General features: G+C 39.8%; 1 protein-coding gene across 1 annotated transcript in view; it reads right to left on the bottom strand.

Moving 5' to 3' along the window:
* Positions 1-1,142: 1,142 nt before the first annotated feature.
* The window catches only part of MTAP (methylthioadenosine phosphorylase), a 151,461-nt gene continuing 135,103 nt past the window's right edge, over positions 1,143-17,500 (bottom strand). Inside the window, exons 8-10 of the mRNA XM_058431603.1 lie at positions 11,515-11,623; positions 3,284-3,342; positions 1,143-1,202 (exon numbers count right to left, since the gene is read on the bottom strand). Of these exons, the coding sequence (XP_058287586.1) occupies positions 1,143-1,202; positions 3,284-3,342; positions 11,515-11,623 (228 nt within the window). The remainder of the gene's footprint in view (positions 1,203-3,283; positions 3,343-11,514; positions 11,624-17,500) is intronic.

Here is a 17,500-nt window from a genome sequence, read left to right on the forward strand (position 1 = left end):
TAAACCCTGTCTCATTTTAAGATTTATGCCATTCAACGCAACTCTTCCTTCAGCTCTCAGTTTAATGATTATTTCCTCCAGAATACTTCTTTATCCATTTACAGAACCTTTTTTTTCTTGAGCACTTATCTACCTCAGTTTACAATTACACAAGATTTAATGTTGCTAGATTAATATTGGCCTTACCTGTATATTCTAAACTCCATGATAGCAGCAAAAATTTTTTTACACACCATCATATCCCTAAAGTAGGTACTTGGCAAATATTTGTTGAATGAATTAAAGCATTCCTTTGTCTCAAAAGTTGATTCCTTTTTGAAATACAAATAACCTTTGTCAAATATAATCCACCAAGCCTTATCAGTTATACAATATTTAATATGTACATGAATGTCAGCCCTAAGAGGGCACTGAGCTTTGTTATCAGATAATTGTTTCCTAAATGGCAATTGGCTTCTTTCTGAATCCTAATTTTTTTTATCTTGTCCACTTTGACCATTATTTTATTGACTTCCACAGGCCTTTGGTCTCCAGAATCATCTTTATGGTCTTTTAGCAGCAGTTGCCTCTGATACTTTTGTGGGTATCTTGGCAGCAATCGCCAGATTTTAATTTGTTATAGGCATTACCTGGCATCTTGGCCACATTCCTACCTTTGACAATGTTTGTCTTCTAGTAAGGTTTTAGAACATTCAGAAGCATATCGTGTGCCATAAATTTTAGTTTCAAGTGGAGAAAACTTTTTAACTTCCAATACTATGTTGAATAGGAGTGGTGAGAGAGGACATACAGAGAAAACTTTTCTAAATGGTATCTACAGACAGCTAGTGCTAATCTTGATATTAGCCAGGGATATACTATTACTCACCTTGGGGAAGACAATACCATGATGATGAATGTGGATGCAAGGGAACCACAACCTATGAGATGCTTCTTAGATTTTTTCTTTAAATGTATTTTCCCAATTGGATCTCCAATGGCAGATATTGTACAGGGAAATGATGGTGGATTCAGATACCAGACAAAGCCAAGGGAAAAAGTACCAAAATTCAGCTGCATAACTGGTACATTTTAAAATTTAATTTAAATTTAAGTAACTATTAAATGTGCAGGGTTTGAAAATCAAATATTACTATAGGGTGTCATGATTTCATACAAATATATATTTCATCTTTGCTCCAACTCACTTTGAAAGTTGTCACCTGAAAGCAAATATAAGAGGGTTGTAACTTTTAGCACCCCTTTCCACTTCTGGGGGTTGGGGGAAGAAAGGGAGTAAAGATAATGTTCAAGCACCAATGGTTGGCAATTTAGCTAATCACACCTATGTAATAAAACCTCCATACCAACCTCTAAACTTTGGGGTTCAGAGAGCATCTGGGTTGGTGAACACAGTGAGGTGCTAGGATGATGGTGCACCTGGAGAAGGCATGGAAGAAAGAGCCCCCATACCTTGCCTCATGAATCTCTTCCAAAAGAGATTGGCTATTCCTAAATTGTAATTTTCATTATAAACTGGCAATCATAAGTGTTTTCCTGAGTTCCCATTAATCATCCTAGTAAATTACTGAACATGAGGAAGAGGTCAAGGAAACCCTCAAATCTGTAGTCAGCTGGGTAGAAGTCATAGCCAGATACTGGAGGAAATTAGAATTCAGGATCCAGTTCAGTTTACAAGTAGATAACAAAACCTCAAAGACAGTGAACTAGGCTACAATCTAAAAACGGGTATGCTATAGTTTTCTACTAATAGATACTTTCTCTCTTTATAGTCATGCCCATTCCAAAAATAATCACAGTAAAACTGATTTGTTTGCAAAATAGGCCTAGTCCTGTTACACTTGGCCTGCTTACTTACATTAGTAAGAATAGTGATTCATTATATAAGCTTTTTCAAAGTATACTTTGCTGGGACTTTTAATAAGGAGCCTCAAATTAGAATTTAAAAAGTCTTTCCAAGCTAGGAAGGCAAGCCAAGGACTTGTCATCAGACTTCATCTGCAATGCCTATAATTTTGGGTGAATTCTCTTCTTCATTAGGTTCTTAAAATCTCCTTAAGGGTCCTGACCCTTCGAAAAAGTGAACTTTCTCTCAATCTGTAAGGTCAGGAATCCTGTGAGTAAGGTACCAGGCCAGTTTTTTCCAAGGGGCTTCATTGGGCTCATAAAGTCAAACTTAGTTCCTAAAAACTGTATGGTCATATAATTTTTTTTTTTTTTTGAGATAGAGTTTCGCTCTTGTTGCCCAGGCTGGAGTGCAGTGGGGCGATCCTGGCTCACCACAGCCTCCACCTCCTGGGTTCAAGCGATTCTCCTGCCTCTGCTTCCTGAGTGGCTGGGATTACAGGTGCCCACCATCATGCCCAGCTAATTTTTTTGTATTTTTAGTAGAGACGGGGTTTCACCACGTTGGCTACGCTTGGTTTCAAACTCCCGACCTCAGGTGATCCACCTGCCTCGGCCTCCCAAATTGCTGGGATTACAGGCGTGAGCCACCGCGCCTGGCTGGTCATAGAAAATTTTATGCATATTTTAAAATATGATATTCTATTTAAAACCTTGGTAATATAACCAGTGTTTCTAATTGTGTCCTGTTATAGGAAGAATATATTCTTTTTTTTTTTTTTTTGAGACAGAGTCTGACTCTGTCACCCAGGCTGGAGTGCAGTGGCACAATCTCAGATCACTTCAGCCTCCACTTCCCAGGTTCAAGCAATTCTTGTGCCTCAGCCACCTGCAGAGCTGGGATTACAGGCATGCACCACCATACCTGGCTAATTTTTGTATTATTATTTTTTTTCATAGAGATGGAGTTTCACCATGTTGGCCATGCTGGTCTCAAACTCCTGGCCTCAAGTGATCAGCCCTCCTTGGCCTCCCAAAGTGCTGGGATTACAGGCATGAGATACTGTGCGCAGCCCAGAAGAACATATTCTTATTGCAGTTATGCATATAACTATATTGCCTTGGAAATAATAATACTTGCTAATAGTTTCTGAATTTTGGAGGGATCAGGTAAGAGAAAAAGTATATGCTTCTTTTCTGTTGATAAAGGTATAATCTGCTAAATTTCTATAAGCTACAGATAGCTTAAGGAAAAAAAGAAAAAGTTACGTTAAATCTGAAAAATTAGACATTAAAGAAACGGCAATGTTTCAAACAAAAAGTCATAAAATTATCATTATTATCAATACATTTTATCCCATGTGCATTAGTCCGTTTTCACACTGCTGATAAAGACATACCAGAGACTGGGAAGAAAAAGAGGTTTAATTGGACTTACAGTTCCACGTGGTTGGGGAGGCCTCAGAATTATGGCAGGAGCTGAACGGCACTTCTTACCTGATGGTGCAATGAGGAAGAGGCAAAAGAAGAAACCTCTGATAAACCCATCAGATCTCATGAGACTATTCACTATCACGAGAATAGCATGGGCAAGACCAGCCTCCATGATTCAATAACCTCTCCCTGGGTCCCTCCCACAACATGTGGGAATTCTGGGAGATACAATTCAAGTTGAGATTTCTGTAGGGGCACAGCCAAACCATATCACCATGTAATTAATTTTTCTTCTACTTGATCTTGGGTTAGCAATTTTATAAATTTAGTTTTTCCAATAGAGTCCTGGAAATTCTTATGCAGTCCAATGTTATGATCTTAAAGTTACCAGAAACCCATACCTTTCAATCTTTTCCATAAATCTTCCTGAAAACAAAGTATTTGGAATAACTTCCAGGAAAGTATCAGAGTAAAATTACTGTTTGTGGATGACAACAGACTTAAAAGTAGCCATGGTTAAAGATCTGATGAAAGTTCACTATAATGCAATTGACAATGTAATTTGTTATTTCTGAGAAATACAACATTTTAAGGTAACTAAAATTATGACTGATAACATATCAGGACATATCAGAGTTGTGGAAGTTCACAGAACATCTGGAAAACTTACATGAATAATATTATAACATAAGAAGGTTAAACATCACCCTTATTTGACAACTTCCTGTGCAATTCTCTCTCTCTTCCTTCCTTCCTTCCTTTCCCTCCCTTCCTTCCTTCCTTCCTTCCTTTCTCTTTCTTCCTTCCTTCCTTTCTCTTTCTTCCTTCCTTTCTCTTTCTTCCTTCCTTCCTTTCTCTTTCTTCCTTCATTCCTTTCTTTCCTTTCTTTTTTTTTCAGGGTCTCATTTTCTTGCCCAGGCTGGAATACAGTAGCATAATCATGGCTAACTGCAGTCTGAACCTCCTTAGGTTCAGGTGATCCTCCCACTTCAGCCTCCCAAGTAGCTGGGACTACAGGCATGAGACACCAAGTTAGGCTAATTTTTTTTTTTTTTTGAGACGGAGTCTCGCTCTGTTGCCCAGGCTGGAGTGCAGTGGTGTGATCGTGGCTCACTGTAACCTCTGCCTCCCGGGTTCAAGCAATCCTCCTGCCTTAGCCTCCCAAGTAGCTGGAACTACAGGCGCATGCTGCCATGCCCGGCTAATTTTTTGTATTTTTAGTAGAGATGAGGTTTCACCTTGCTGCCCAGACTGGTCTCGAACTCTTGAGCTCAAGCAATCAGCCTGACTTAGCCTCTCAAAGTGCTAGGATTACAGGCATAAGACACCACGCTGGGCTGCCAGGCTAATTTTTGTAGAGAAGGGTCTCCCTATGTTGCTCATGCTGGTCTCAAACTCCCAGGCTCAAGTGATCTGCCTACCTTGGCCTCCCAAAGTGCTAGAATTACAGGCCTGAGCCACTGTGCCTGACCTCTCTTTCTATAAGGAAAGAAAACAAAGTCTTTTGAGATATTCCAGGAATCCATCTGGAAAATCCTACTTAGCTTGAGGTTAAAAAAAAGATTTAGTTTAGAATTTGGTTTTAGGAAGTCTGGCAAAAATATCAAATGTTTTAAACACTTGATTAAATATATCAAAAGTCACTGTGAAGACACAAAAAGTAACAACTAAGAGGTTTCAAAGGCAAATAGAGAAAGTTTAATAACTGTAAAACAAAACAAAACAAACAAAACTTTAGCTCTTTTATTGGGAAGATTCAATTTTCTTAAGTAATTAAAGACCAAAAAAAGGCAACATGAAGCACAAAGAATTATTTTGAGAAAACACAAAATCTTCATTCTGTAGGCCGATTAGTTACAATGGAAAGGAAAATTTTTCACAACCACTTTTAAAAACTGGAGCAATACTCTTTAAAAAGAAAACTGTCATTTTCACAGAGAAGACCAAATTCTAGTTTTGCATTGGTTTACTTTTGATATTAAGACTCTTTTTTTTTTTTGAGATGGAGTCTCACTGTGTCACCAGGCTGGAGTGCAGTGGCGTGATCTCAGTTCGCTGCAACCTCTGCCTCCTGGGTTCAAACGATTCTCCTGCCTCAGCCTCCCTAGTAGCTGGGACTACAGATGCGCACAACCACACCCAGCTAATTTTTGTATTTTTAGTAGAGATGGGGTTTCGCCATGGTCTTGATTTCTTGACCTCGTGGTCTGCCCGCCTTGGCCTCCCAAAGCGCTGGGATTACAGGCGTGAGCCACAGTGCTTGGTCAAGACTCATTTTTAAAACCTTATAATACATTCAGTTCTAGCCAACTTGTCCATACAAGAGTCATTCATTTTGTGTGTGTGTCATCTCTCTTCCTTTTTGTATCCATTTAGATTTTATCTTTCATTCATTCTGAAACAACCTTTAAATAACCTCTAAACTAGACAAAATTATTCTTCCTTTTCCTTAAAACAAAGCACATCCTTATACCTTATGGCTTTCCTTACCAAAAGCATGTCTTACTTTCTTTGCATATAGTTATCTCCCTTATTATTTTTAGTCTTTTTAACTACTCTATATTAGTTAAAATTGTTAACTCTTAGTAACTTCAACTTCTAGTGAAAACTAGGAAATAAGAATTTGTGAACTGTTATGGGGCATTCCATAAATTGGTAAATCTATAAATATACGATTTTATAATTTCTGTAGAAGTATATTCTTTCTCATAGTACATTTTAAAGTGTTTTTTTAACAGATGTAAATATATTTAGTTCCTTTGTAATAAAAACCAAAAGTAGATTAACTTATGTTAAGCAATTAATGTTTCAGCATTTTATGTTATTTGGAAATGATCTAAATATTTAATGAATGTCCATTATCTAATTTAATTTAGCAAAACTCTACAGGCATAAGTTAACAATGAGAAGCTACTGAGAAAGAAAAGTAGCTCAGAGCAGTCTGAACTATGTGAGGTATGCAAAATTTATCATCATCTGTCTGGATACATATGTCCAAACAATACAGTGTGGTTCCAGGAGATGAAGACATCAAATACCATGGCCTCCAATGTGAAATGCCATCAAATACAAAACTCCCTCCAAACACCTTGGAAGCGACCATATCTGTATTGTTAACCAATACTTGTGGAGTTCAATTCAAATACATTGACTGATGGATTCATAATTTTTATTTTAAAAAGGCAGCTCTGACTGAGTGGACAACCTCATCACTGGAGATCTCCTATACATTGATCTTTAGATCAGCACAAGAAGTAGAAAACATATTTCTTTGGTTGCCTTCGGAAATAAAAATATTTTTCAGATCTGGCTTTTGTTAGTAATTGTCTTTATTTGCATCATGTCTTTTATTCTCAAATTGATTATACTTTGTACTTCTAGATGTCTAAAATCAACAAAAAAACTAAAATAATGATAGCTAGATGCTTAGAAATGATCCAACATGCCATAGCTCCTTTGTAAGCAGATGACCTGAAATACCATTGCCCTGTCCCTTTGTGTTGCCAATCAACTTGGCCTTGAGACTTCACTGCATTCTTAAGCCATTTTATCTCTCCTCTCTTTCTCCGATGTGGGATGAGACTAACTGAAACTAAGTCTTCCAGTGACATGGGACAAACTTACATCTAAAATGTTGATCATCAATACTTTCGGAAGAAAAAAAAACTCAACCAAAAGGAAGAGAAAGAAACGTAGCTCAGAAGAGTCTGAACTATATAAAGTATGCAAAATTTATCAGGCCCAGAGAAACATGAGTGTGAGATTTTTGTCACACCCTGCCCCAAATCCATGCCCAGGGGATGTGACCCTCACCCATTATGTTCGTGCTCCTGGAATTTGCGGTTAAAAAAAAATGTATAGCCAATCAGTAGTTTATATGCAACTAAAGAACTGCCCCTTCTTTTAAAAAAAAAAAAGAACCGCTTATAACTGCTGCTAATTGGAGTTTATATTCATAGCAACTTGAAGACGTGTCTCCCACACTGCAGTTCTCAAATTTGGCCCAAATAAACTGTTTATATTAATTTTGCCTCCATTTCTTTTGTTAAGAAGTTGACACAATTTTAAGTATCCGTATTAAAAAATAATTACTATTGAAAAGTTCATTTATAATTTCTATTCTATTTACATTAATTCAATCGTTCTTAATTGACTTATTTATGAAATTTCATTAGACAGACAAATCTAGTCAACATCTCAAGTTATTAATATTTTCCTATTGACTATTTTTACAGCATATGTATTGTTAGTCAAACATCACAAAAGCAAGAACCCAAAAAAAATTTAAGGCCGGGCTTGGTGGCTCATGCCTGTAATCCCAGCACTTTGGGAGGCCGTGGCGAGCAGATCATGAGGTCAGGAGTTCGAGACCAGCCTGACCAACATGGTGAAACCCCATCTCTACTAAAAATACAAACATTAGCTGGGCATGGTGGTGCACGCCTGTAATCCTAGCTACTCAGGAGGCTGAGGCAGGAGAATCGCTTGAACCCGGGAGGTGGAGGTTGCAGCGAGCTGAGATTGCACCACTGCATTCCAGTCTGGGCAATAGAGCAAGACTCCATCTCAAAAAACAAAACAAAAAAAAGTTAAATATTTGGTTTTTTTTTTTTTTTTTTTGCTTTACTGCTATACTTAATATATACTTGCTTTACTGCTGTACTTAATAAAGTAATAGCTACTACATTTTCACTTTTGCTCTTAGATTAAACTGATAGTTTTATAATCTTAAACATCTAGTTACAATAACAAACTTATTTGCCTAGTAACCCCTGGTAGAAAAAACTGTATGTATGTATTATATTTAATGTTGACAACTCTGAAGACATGCCTGCTTTAGTTAATCCAACAAACTTAATTTTTATTTACTGAAGATTATCCCATATCATACTGTTAAAGAGAACTAAAGATAGCCTGAGAAGGACTCCATACTTCTATATTTGAGTCCTTGTGGACAAACTGCAACCTAACTTAACAGATAGACAAGATTGAAAACCTAACTTAGGAGTATGTTCCTGTAACAATAGCTGAGTCTTGGCCAATTCTAGTAGCCATACTTCAACCACTTAGACATTGCTGAGTGTTCAAACTGTGTTCAAATAAGGCAAACACCAACCTGTAACCAGTCCAGCTGTTTCTGAACTTCACTTCTAATTTCTGTATGTCACTTCCCTTTTTTTGTCTATAAATTTGTTCTGACCATGAGGCATCCCTGGAGTCTCCATGAATCAGCTGTAACTCTGGAGGCTGCCTGATTCTTGAATCATTCATTGCTCAATTAAACTCCTTTAAGTTTAATTTGGCTGAAGTTTGTTCTTTTAACAATATCAACTTGAAGAACATTTGGGCTAGGTCTTATTTTTCTGAAAGTTTAAAAAATAATTTGTATAAGTACTTTTTCTTTAAGGCAACTAAATACAGCTCTTTATAAGTTAATTTTAGGATAGTCTCTAGAGGTAGAAAAATATTACACATACATGCATACACAGACATACATAAAACACAGACAGAAGCAGATTTCACAGTTTTCATTTGAAAACCGTAGCCATGTGCCAGGTACAATAATACAAAAACAGTTTATGAAAGAATTTCTGAATCCAAATTGTGTTTCTGGCAGATGGAACAAGTTAAGATTATCTACAAGATGGCTAAAGTTTTTCACTGTTTCTGGGAGAAAAAACAAGATTTTTTTATTTGCTCAATTTCCAATTAGCTCTTTTTCTTCTTATTCTTCTGGTGAGTAATCTCCCTGGCATTTGCATATCAAAGAGATAACCCTCAGGTCCTAGAGGAGGCAGGGTGGAAAATGTAGATCTTAATGGCAGAGAGCCAGAAAAAGCACCTTAAACAAAGGTAAGGTTTGTTATTTAAGCTCCTTCTCCATTGGTTAAGAGTGTTTGGTGATTTAGTCCTTCTTTTCTTCCTGATGCAGAGAGAGAGACAAGCTTATAAATGGAGACTTCCTTTGTAGATATAAATTTCTCTTACAAAGAGTCTCAAAATAACTCTCTCAAAATAATCTTTATGCCAGATAGCATATTTTGGCAACGAATTCAGCTAGATCTGTGTCTTCCCAACCCAGCTTTAAAAAAAAAAAGCTAGATTACTGAGTTCAGGATGGTGCCCATGAATAAACAGGGCAAAGCATGTTCTATACCTAGACTCAGTGTGGATAGCTTCAGCAAATTTCTGAGAGTTTTCCTTTGGGATAAGAAAGCCTTTCACTATTGCCTCTGAGCTTAGATTTTGACTAAATCATACAGGTGGCTAAAGAAAGCCCAGCTGGTTTATTCTGAGGGACTAATTTCATAAGGCATTTTTTTTTCTAACTTTTTGTCTTCAAAGTGGAAAAATAACTGAGTGAAAAAGTAATTAGAAAAACTGAGTGAAAAGTAAAAAACTGAGTGAAAAGTAAAAAACTGAGTGAAAAGTAAAAAAACTGAGTGAAAAGTAATTCAGAGTAATTAGGCAGAGGAGGGTAGAAAGAAGGATATTGTAAGGACTCAACGGGTTCTTCTTGCCTGCTGCCCAGATAGAGCTGATTTATCATTTATCAAGGCAGGGGAATTGCAATAGAGAAAGAGTTTTACATATGTAGAGTTGGCTAAATGGGAGACGTGTTTTATTATTGCTCAAATCAGCTTCCCTGGAAATTTGAAAGCTAGGGTTTTTCATGGATGGTTTGGGGGAGGAATGGGGCTGTTTAGGCAATAAGTGCTTGCTGCTAATTGGTTGGGGGTGCAATCATGGGGTGTGGAAAATAGTCCTTATGCATGCTGAGTTGCTTCTGGATGGGGTCACAGGAGTGGTTGGTGGGTCCAGGTGGAGCCATCGGTAGTCAGACACACAAAAAACCTGAAAAGACATCTCAAAAGGCCAATCTTAGGTTCTAAAATACTGATGTTATCTGCAGGAGTAATTGAAGAAGTTGCATATTTTGTGACCTCCAGAATAATGGCTGGAAACTGTTTATATCTACACCTTAGCAGAATTCAGACTCCTCTATCCCCCTTCCCTGGTGTCCTCTCATCAGCTTTGCTGAGGTGGTTGAATTTTAGGGTTGAATTTTAAACTATAGACCAAGTGTCTCCCAAAGTTAGCTTGGCCTAAGCCCAGGAATAATTATGGGCAGCTTGAAGGCTAAAGGCAAGATGGGGTTTGGCTTGATCAGATTACCCCTATTGCCATAATTTTCTCACTGTTACAATTTTTGCAAAGGTGGTTTCAATTGAGGGAAGAAGCAGTTGGAGTTAAGTCAGTCAACGTACATTTTTGTTCCATTATCATTTTGCCTTTTGTAAAAAGTTTTTTTAAAAGAAAAAAAAATAGAGTCTCATTCTGTTGCCAGGCTGGAGAGCAGTGGCATAATCAAGGCTCACTGCAGCCTTAACCTTGTAGGCTCAAGCTATCCTCCTGTTAGCAGCAGCAAATCTGTATGGGTCTGCAGCAGCTTGATTTTTGCCTTCTTGAAGGAAATAATTCTTCCAAGGGGCATAAGGCATAGTGAAATAAAGAGGCAAGTTTTTGAGCAGGAGTGAAATTTAAAAAGTTTTAAAGCAGGAATGAAAGGAAGTAAAGTACACTTAGAAGAGGGCCAAGTGGGCAACTTGAGAAATCCCAGTGCCCTGTTTGACCTTAGACTTGGGGTTTTATATATTGGCATGCTTCTGGGGTTTTGCATCTCTCCTCTTTTGATTTTTCCTTGGGGCAGGCTGTCTACATGTGTGTGAGTCATGTGTTTCTAGAGGAAGTCTGTATACCAGTTAAACTCCACCATTTTGCCTCTTAGTGCACATGTTTGAGCCTGCTTGCCCAAATCCTGAGATCTTACTAGGAAGCTGCTGATCACCAGCTTCAGGAGTTTTCTATCTATTGGGAGATTGTCTTTCCCTGCTGCCAGTTGCAACCTATTATTATTTTAGAGAGAGAGTTTAACAACCACCTGATGATCATCTGATACTCACCTGACATTCCTAGTTGAAGGGGGTCTCTTCTCCCTTGCTCATGTCTGCCTAATTACCTACTCTAACATTTTCCCCCACAAGAATCCACGACCCAATTCTTTGGGAAAATGGATGAAGGTCAGTCTTCTGTAACTGCTTCCTGCTGACAGAGGTGTGGTGGTGATTGTTCTGTGAGTCTTGGCCTCTTGCTAGCTGTCAGGGCAGGGTGGCTGCGTGGGTTGGTGGAAGCAGTATCCAGCCAAGTCTAAGGGAGACAGGGGCAGGATTTCACCTCTGCCATGTCCCACTGATGGGAAGTCTAGGAGTCCTCTGTAGAAGGGTGACTCTTGAATATTGAAAGGATGGTATCCCTCACTGAGGATCATCTGAAACTTGATCATCTAAAGGTGAGAGAAAGGAGACAAATTGGGTTATTAGATTTTTGAAGACGTGGACTGAAAGGAGCAAAAATAGAGGCTAACATGTGGGCCTAAAAAGGGAAGAACCCAGGGAAGATCCCATTTCCAGGTTCCTTACCAATGTAACTAACCATGAGAGGCTTGTTCTTGTAAGCTGGAAGCTCGATTTAGAAGTTGTCTGATGTTGTTTTGTACTTTTATTGATTGATTTACCCAAAAGCAACATTTTTCATCTAAAGCTAAACAAATTCCTCCCTGTGCTGCCGTTAGCATATCTAGTCCTTGACAATTTTGGAGGACTACAACTGCTAAAGTGTTAATTTGTTCTGGCCATGGTTAAGGTTTTAGCCATGATATTAAAATTGCTGGCTATTTCCTTTCAGAGTTGGCTATAGGTCAAGGAGGGTTTTGAGATTCCGGCAGCTTAGGTTCTCATACCAGCTATAATGCTGAGGCCCATAAGAAGGGGAGTTAATTGGATAGCTCTTTTCACCCTGGGCAAGATAGAATTCCCATGGATTGGTACTGGAAGAGAGAGATTGCCAGGGAGTATAAACATGTCCAGAGGTACATAATCTATGGTACAAGTTCCAGTCCATTTAGTGAGGAGGCATTGGTAAACTGATTGGCCACAAACACAGAAGGCTCCTTGGGTTTTAAGACAAGTAGAGATGTCAAAACAAAATAAGAGATGAGGACAGCCCCCAAAAATACCAAGGATAACAACACACCCAGGTAGCTGGTAGCTACAGTCATGCCGGCTAACACTTGGGTGCATGGAGTTTGGCTCTGATTAGCTCCCTTGGTTTCATTTTCCCAAAAAAAGAGAATTTTGAGTTTAGTCCATTAGAACCCATTCTGCTGTGGAGGTGAGGTTGGCAATTTGCAGACATTGGTTATAATCATCAGGCTGGAACTAGAAATTTCAAGTACTGCATGAGCTTGGGCATTGCTGGCAAAACTGAATGGACTTATTTAGCAAAGTTGCCTGAAGAAAGATAATATTTGAAAGTTTGGGGAATCTTGGTTGATGGTGGAATTGGTTTTGGGTGTATGTTCAATCAGTCTGTTGCTTAGAATCTACAGAGAGAGTAACATTACTAGCTATACTGGGAAAGAGCCTACATCCACTCCATTTTTTTCTTTTGGCCATAAGACAAATAGGGGTTATTCCCATTAAAGTGATATTAGAAAAGATTGATCCAAAAATGAGAGGTTCCTTGTGGATGTCAAGGAAATACTGCTTTGCTTTTGCAAAAAATGTTATTTGCAGACCCAAATAGCTCTTCAGATTAGAAAGGAAATACGTTATTCTATGTCTATGCTTGTCCAATTTCTGGTACAGGCTGGATAAGCTCTCCCTGGTGTTTTAGAGGAAGAGCTGGTACATAACCAGCATTTGGTGGAGTAAGGGGATCGTGTGTTTTGCAGCAATTGCTGAGCTTTTTCTAATAATGGGAAATCAGGATGGCAGTGTGCTGCCAGTAAAGCATTGAGTATGAGAACCAACAGGAGCAGAGAGAGCCATGGTGACCTAAGGTGATTGTGAAAGAGAGAAATTGATCACAAAGCAAGCTGCCACTGGAACTCCTGGTGGTGTACAAGTTGGGATTAAAATAGTGATACTAATCAGAGCAATTGTTAGTAAAATTCCTAATACTAGGATCACCTTACTTTGAGGTGAAAGGATGTTGAGGGGGCATTACTTATATTTTCACTAAAAGAGGAATTTCAGGTCTTCCAGTGCCTCACAAGTGTATTCTGGAGCTGAGGGTGTTGTTTCTGGCTCTGGTGTTTCATGGCCTTTCCATGACTTCACCCAGGTATAATGTATCCAGCTGGCTATCTCTGGTACTTTAATGGCTGTGGGAATAGATACTGGAGCAGTGAAGTGGCCCCCCCAGACTACAGTTAGTTAGGAATTTGGGGTTTCAGCCTTCCAAGCTTTAATGAGAACTAGAGCCTGGAAGATACAGAGACTGGGATTTTTTCCCTTCCAATGTTGGATTTGTTTTTAACCTATATTCCCAGAGAGTCTGTTGGAAGCCTGCTAAAGAAGAAACATACTGGGTGATTTTGGCAGTTTCTTCATCTAGTATCAGGTAAGTCCGAATATAGAAATGGCCTACCATATAAGATCTCAAAGGGGCTTAATTGCTAGGGAGCCTTAGGGGCAATATAGATCTGAAGGAGGGTTAAATGTAAGAGGTCCACCCATGACTGCTATTTCCTGACAGAGATTATTGAGGATGCATTTCAGGGTTTGGTTAATTCTTTCCACTTTTCCTGAAGATTGCAGTTCTCAGGCAAAGTGAGGGTACCACTTTATGCCTAGGGCATTACTAACCTGTTAAGGTACTTGGGGAAAAAAAGATGAATCATTGTCACTCTGCAATGACCTGGGGAGTTCAAAGCAGGGAATGAGTTCCTTTAGGAGCAAGTCAGCTATCTCCTGTGCCTTTTCAGTCCTTGTGCGGCAGGAGTCTTCCCATTCTGTGAAGGTACCTACACAGACCCCAAGAGGTACTTACACCTGTGGCATCTAGGTAGCTGAGTGAAGTCCATCTACCAGTCTTCCCCAGGGTATGTACCTCTCCTTTGGATTTGACTTATTATGGAGGGGGCTTCCCCGTTTAGGGATTATTTATGGTGCACAAGGTGCAGGCTTGACAAACCTATTGAATAGTTTTGTTTAGTCCCTTCCCACTGAACACCCATTTACAAATTTGCCCTAGACTGTCCTTTTCAAGGTGGCATGAGTCATGTAAACATTTGATGACTTTCCACTGGGAGGCATTAGGTAGATGGAGAAGTTCTCCCAACATGTACCATCCATTGGTTTCTTCTTTATACCCATGCTGGATGGCCCAATCTATTTCTTCCTTAGTGTGTTGGAGAAGGGGAGAAAGGGGAGTAAAGTCCCCATGGAAGTGTCTTTTGAGATGGCTGCCTCTTTAGCTTTTTGGTCAGATAACATATTTCCCCATGCAGTTTCATCAGAACCCCTCTGGTGTTCTTTACAGTGCACTGTTGCCACTTCCTGAGGCAAATGAACAGCCTCTAGTAGCTCTAAGATTGGAGGTCTCTATGTAATAGGAGTATTCCAAGCTGTTAGGTATCCCCCTTCCTTCTGGATAGCCATGTGGGTGTGAAGCACCAGGAAGGCACATTTGGAATCTGTATACATGGTTATTCTTTTTCTTTCCCCAAGTTTTAGGGCTGTGGTCAATGTGATGGGTCGGCTAGTTGCACTGAGGTCCCCAGGGACAGAGCTACCACCTCTGTAACTGGGAGAAGGGACATATAGCATACCCTGCGTATCTATCTGCATTCTTGACAAAAGCCAACCCTATCTGAAAACCGTATTTCATCTAGATAACCTAGGGGCTGATATTGTAAGTCTTCCAGGCTGGCATAAATTTGGTTAAGTATCTCACAACATGAATGTGGTCAGTTATCCTCTTCTAGTAGTGGCAGTAAGGAGGCTGGGTTAAGAGTGGAACACCACTCAACTGTTACTTGTGGGTTTTCTGACAACAAGACTTGGTAGTTTAGCAGTCTGTTGCCAGTGATCCATTGCAGTCTTTTTATATCCAATAAGGGGCCTATTTGTTGGAATGTCAGGAGCCTGACTGACTGTCCCATTGTGATTTTGAGGGCCTTCTTGAGTAAAAGGGCTGCTGCAGCCACTACCTTTAGGCAGTGTGGCCACTCTTGCACTACTGGGTTTAGGTTCTTTAAAAAGTAACCTATAGGACTGATGGTTTGATGGTTTGAGTTAGTACTTGATGGCCTGATGGTTTGAGTTAGAACTTCCAGGGCTACAACTTACTTTCAGTGACGAAAAGCTGAAATGGTTTGGTTAGTATGGGTAGCCCAAGAGCTAGGGCTTGTGAGATCTAAAGGCTTGCTTCTGATCTTTTTCCCAGAGAAGTGGGTCCTGATCAGTCCCTTCTTTTAGAACCTGATATAAGGACTTAATAATTCCACCATATGCCAGTATTGAAAGTCTGGAATATCTTGTGATCCCCAGAAAAGCCCAAAGTTGCTTTTGGGTGGTTGGGGTAGGTCTTCTAAGGATGGCCTGTATCCATTCTGGACAAAGCTTATGTTCTCTGTGGGATCAGGATTATCCCCAGGTATTGGACCTGTTTTCTTAATCACTATGCCTTTGCCTTAGACATCTTGTACTCTCTGTGAGAAAATCTAGTGTCTGGACTAGATGCAGGATTCATAACTCTCTTGTAGGGGAGCAGATTAACAGGTCATCTGTCATCTATGTACTGTAGGAGACACCCTCAACCCTCAAGAGTTAGGTCCTGCAAATCACTAGCCAAGACTTGCCCAAACAAATTGGAACCATCTCTGGAACCTTGCGGAAGTACTATCCAGATGAGCTGTAGACTCCTTCCTTTTTCATTCCCCCATTCAAGTGCAAATAGAAATTGGGAGGATGAGTCTAAGGAGACACAAAAGAAAGCATCTTTGAGCTCTAAGACTGAGAACAAATGAGCATCTGGAGGTACTTCTCCTAGAATAATATACGGGTTGGGGACAATTGGGTATATTGGGACCACTGCCTCATTTATGATTTGCAGGTTCTGGACTAGCCTATATTGTCCATTGCTCCATTGCTCTTTTTAACAGGTAAGACAGGGGTGTTACATAGCGAGTTATAGGATATTAATAATCCATGTTTTAGACATTTTTCAATTAGGGGATGAAGTCCCTTTTGGCCAGAGGCCAAAGAGGAAGCTGTCTTCTACAAGGTTAGCTAGAAGGATCCATGAGCTGAGTTACTATAGGCATTGCCATTATGACCTTTCCTGGTATTCTTGAGCCCCAGACTTCTGGATTAATGGAAAAGTCTGGAAAGTTCATCCTTGTGTGTGACTTCCTTGAGGCATAAGATTGCATTTGGAAAAGGTTAACTAAGCCCCTAGTCTAAATAAAATATCTCTACCCAAAAGCAGTGTAGGACATTCTGCTATCATTAAAAATGAATGAGAAAAGACAGTCTCCCCTCACAGGCAGCAAAGATGAGGAGTGAACCTTTGGGTTATGGGCACCCAATTTACCCCCATCACCTTGGAGGATAATTGCCCATGAAGAGATAAGCACCAAGCAGGCCATTTCCCAAAGAAAACTTATAGTCCTACCTGCCACATCCAAAGCAGCCCTCAGCTCTGTCCCTTCAAAAGTAATGTTCAGTCCAGGAGCTGGCTGGAGTGGAGGGCCCCTTCAGCTTAAGGCCATCAGGAATTGGGATTCTGTTCTAGGGGCCCTTCAGCCCTCAGGGCAGTTCCATTTCTAGTGGTTGAGTTTGTGACAGAAAGGGCAAGCCATGTAGGGATTTTTCCCATCTGTCCCACTGTGACAGTTTGTCTTCCAGTGTCTTGGCTTCCCACACTGATGGCAGTTAACTGGGAGAGTATTCTGAGGGCAATTTGGAGAGGGCTGGTGGATTTTTAGGGCAGCCAATATTTGGAGCTGGGCTTTTCCTTTTACCTCTTTCGCTGAGCACTTTCCTCTTTCTCCTAGTCCTGGTTGTAAAAGACAGAGGAAGCTATTTTGAAGATGTCAGGCATAAGGGTGTTGGGGTCCAGTGCTAGTTTTTGGAGTTTCCTCCAAATATGTTGGGCTGCCTGAGTTAAAAAATGGTCCTTCAGGACCAGTTGCCCTTGGGATGTCTCTGGGTCTAGGTTAGTGTGTTTCACCAGGGCCTCTTGTAGCCTCTCTAGGAAAGTGGTGGGGTTTCCAAGAGGTCCTTGATCTACTAAGACCAATTTTATTATAGTTTACAGGCTTGGCTCTGCTAGCTTTCATTCCTTCTACCAGACATAGGAACATGCAATTCTT

The sequence above is a fragment of the Hylobates moloch genome, unplaced genomic scaffold, assembly GCF_009828535.3.
Source record: "Hylobates moloch isolate HMO894 unplaced genomic scaffold, HMol_V3 SCAFFOLD_19, whole genome shotgun sequence".
In the NCBI taxonomy this organism is placed as follows: Eukaryota; Metazoa; Chordata; class Mammalia; order Primates; family Hylobatidae; genus Hylobates; species Hylobates moloch.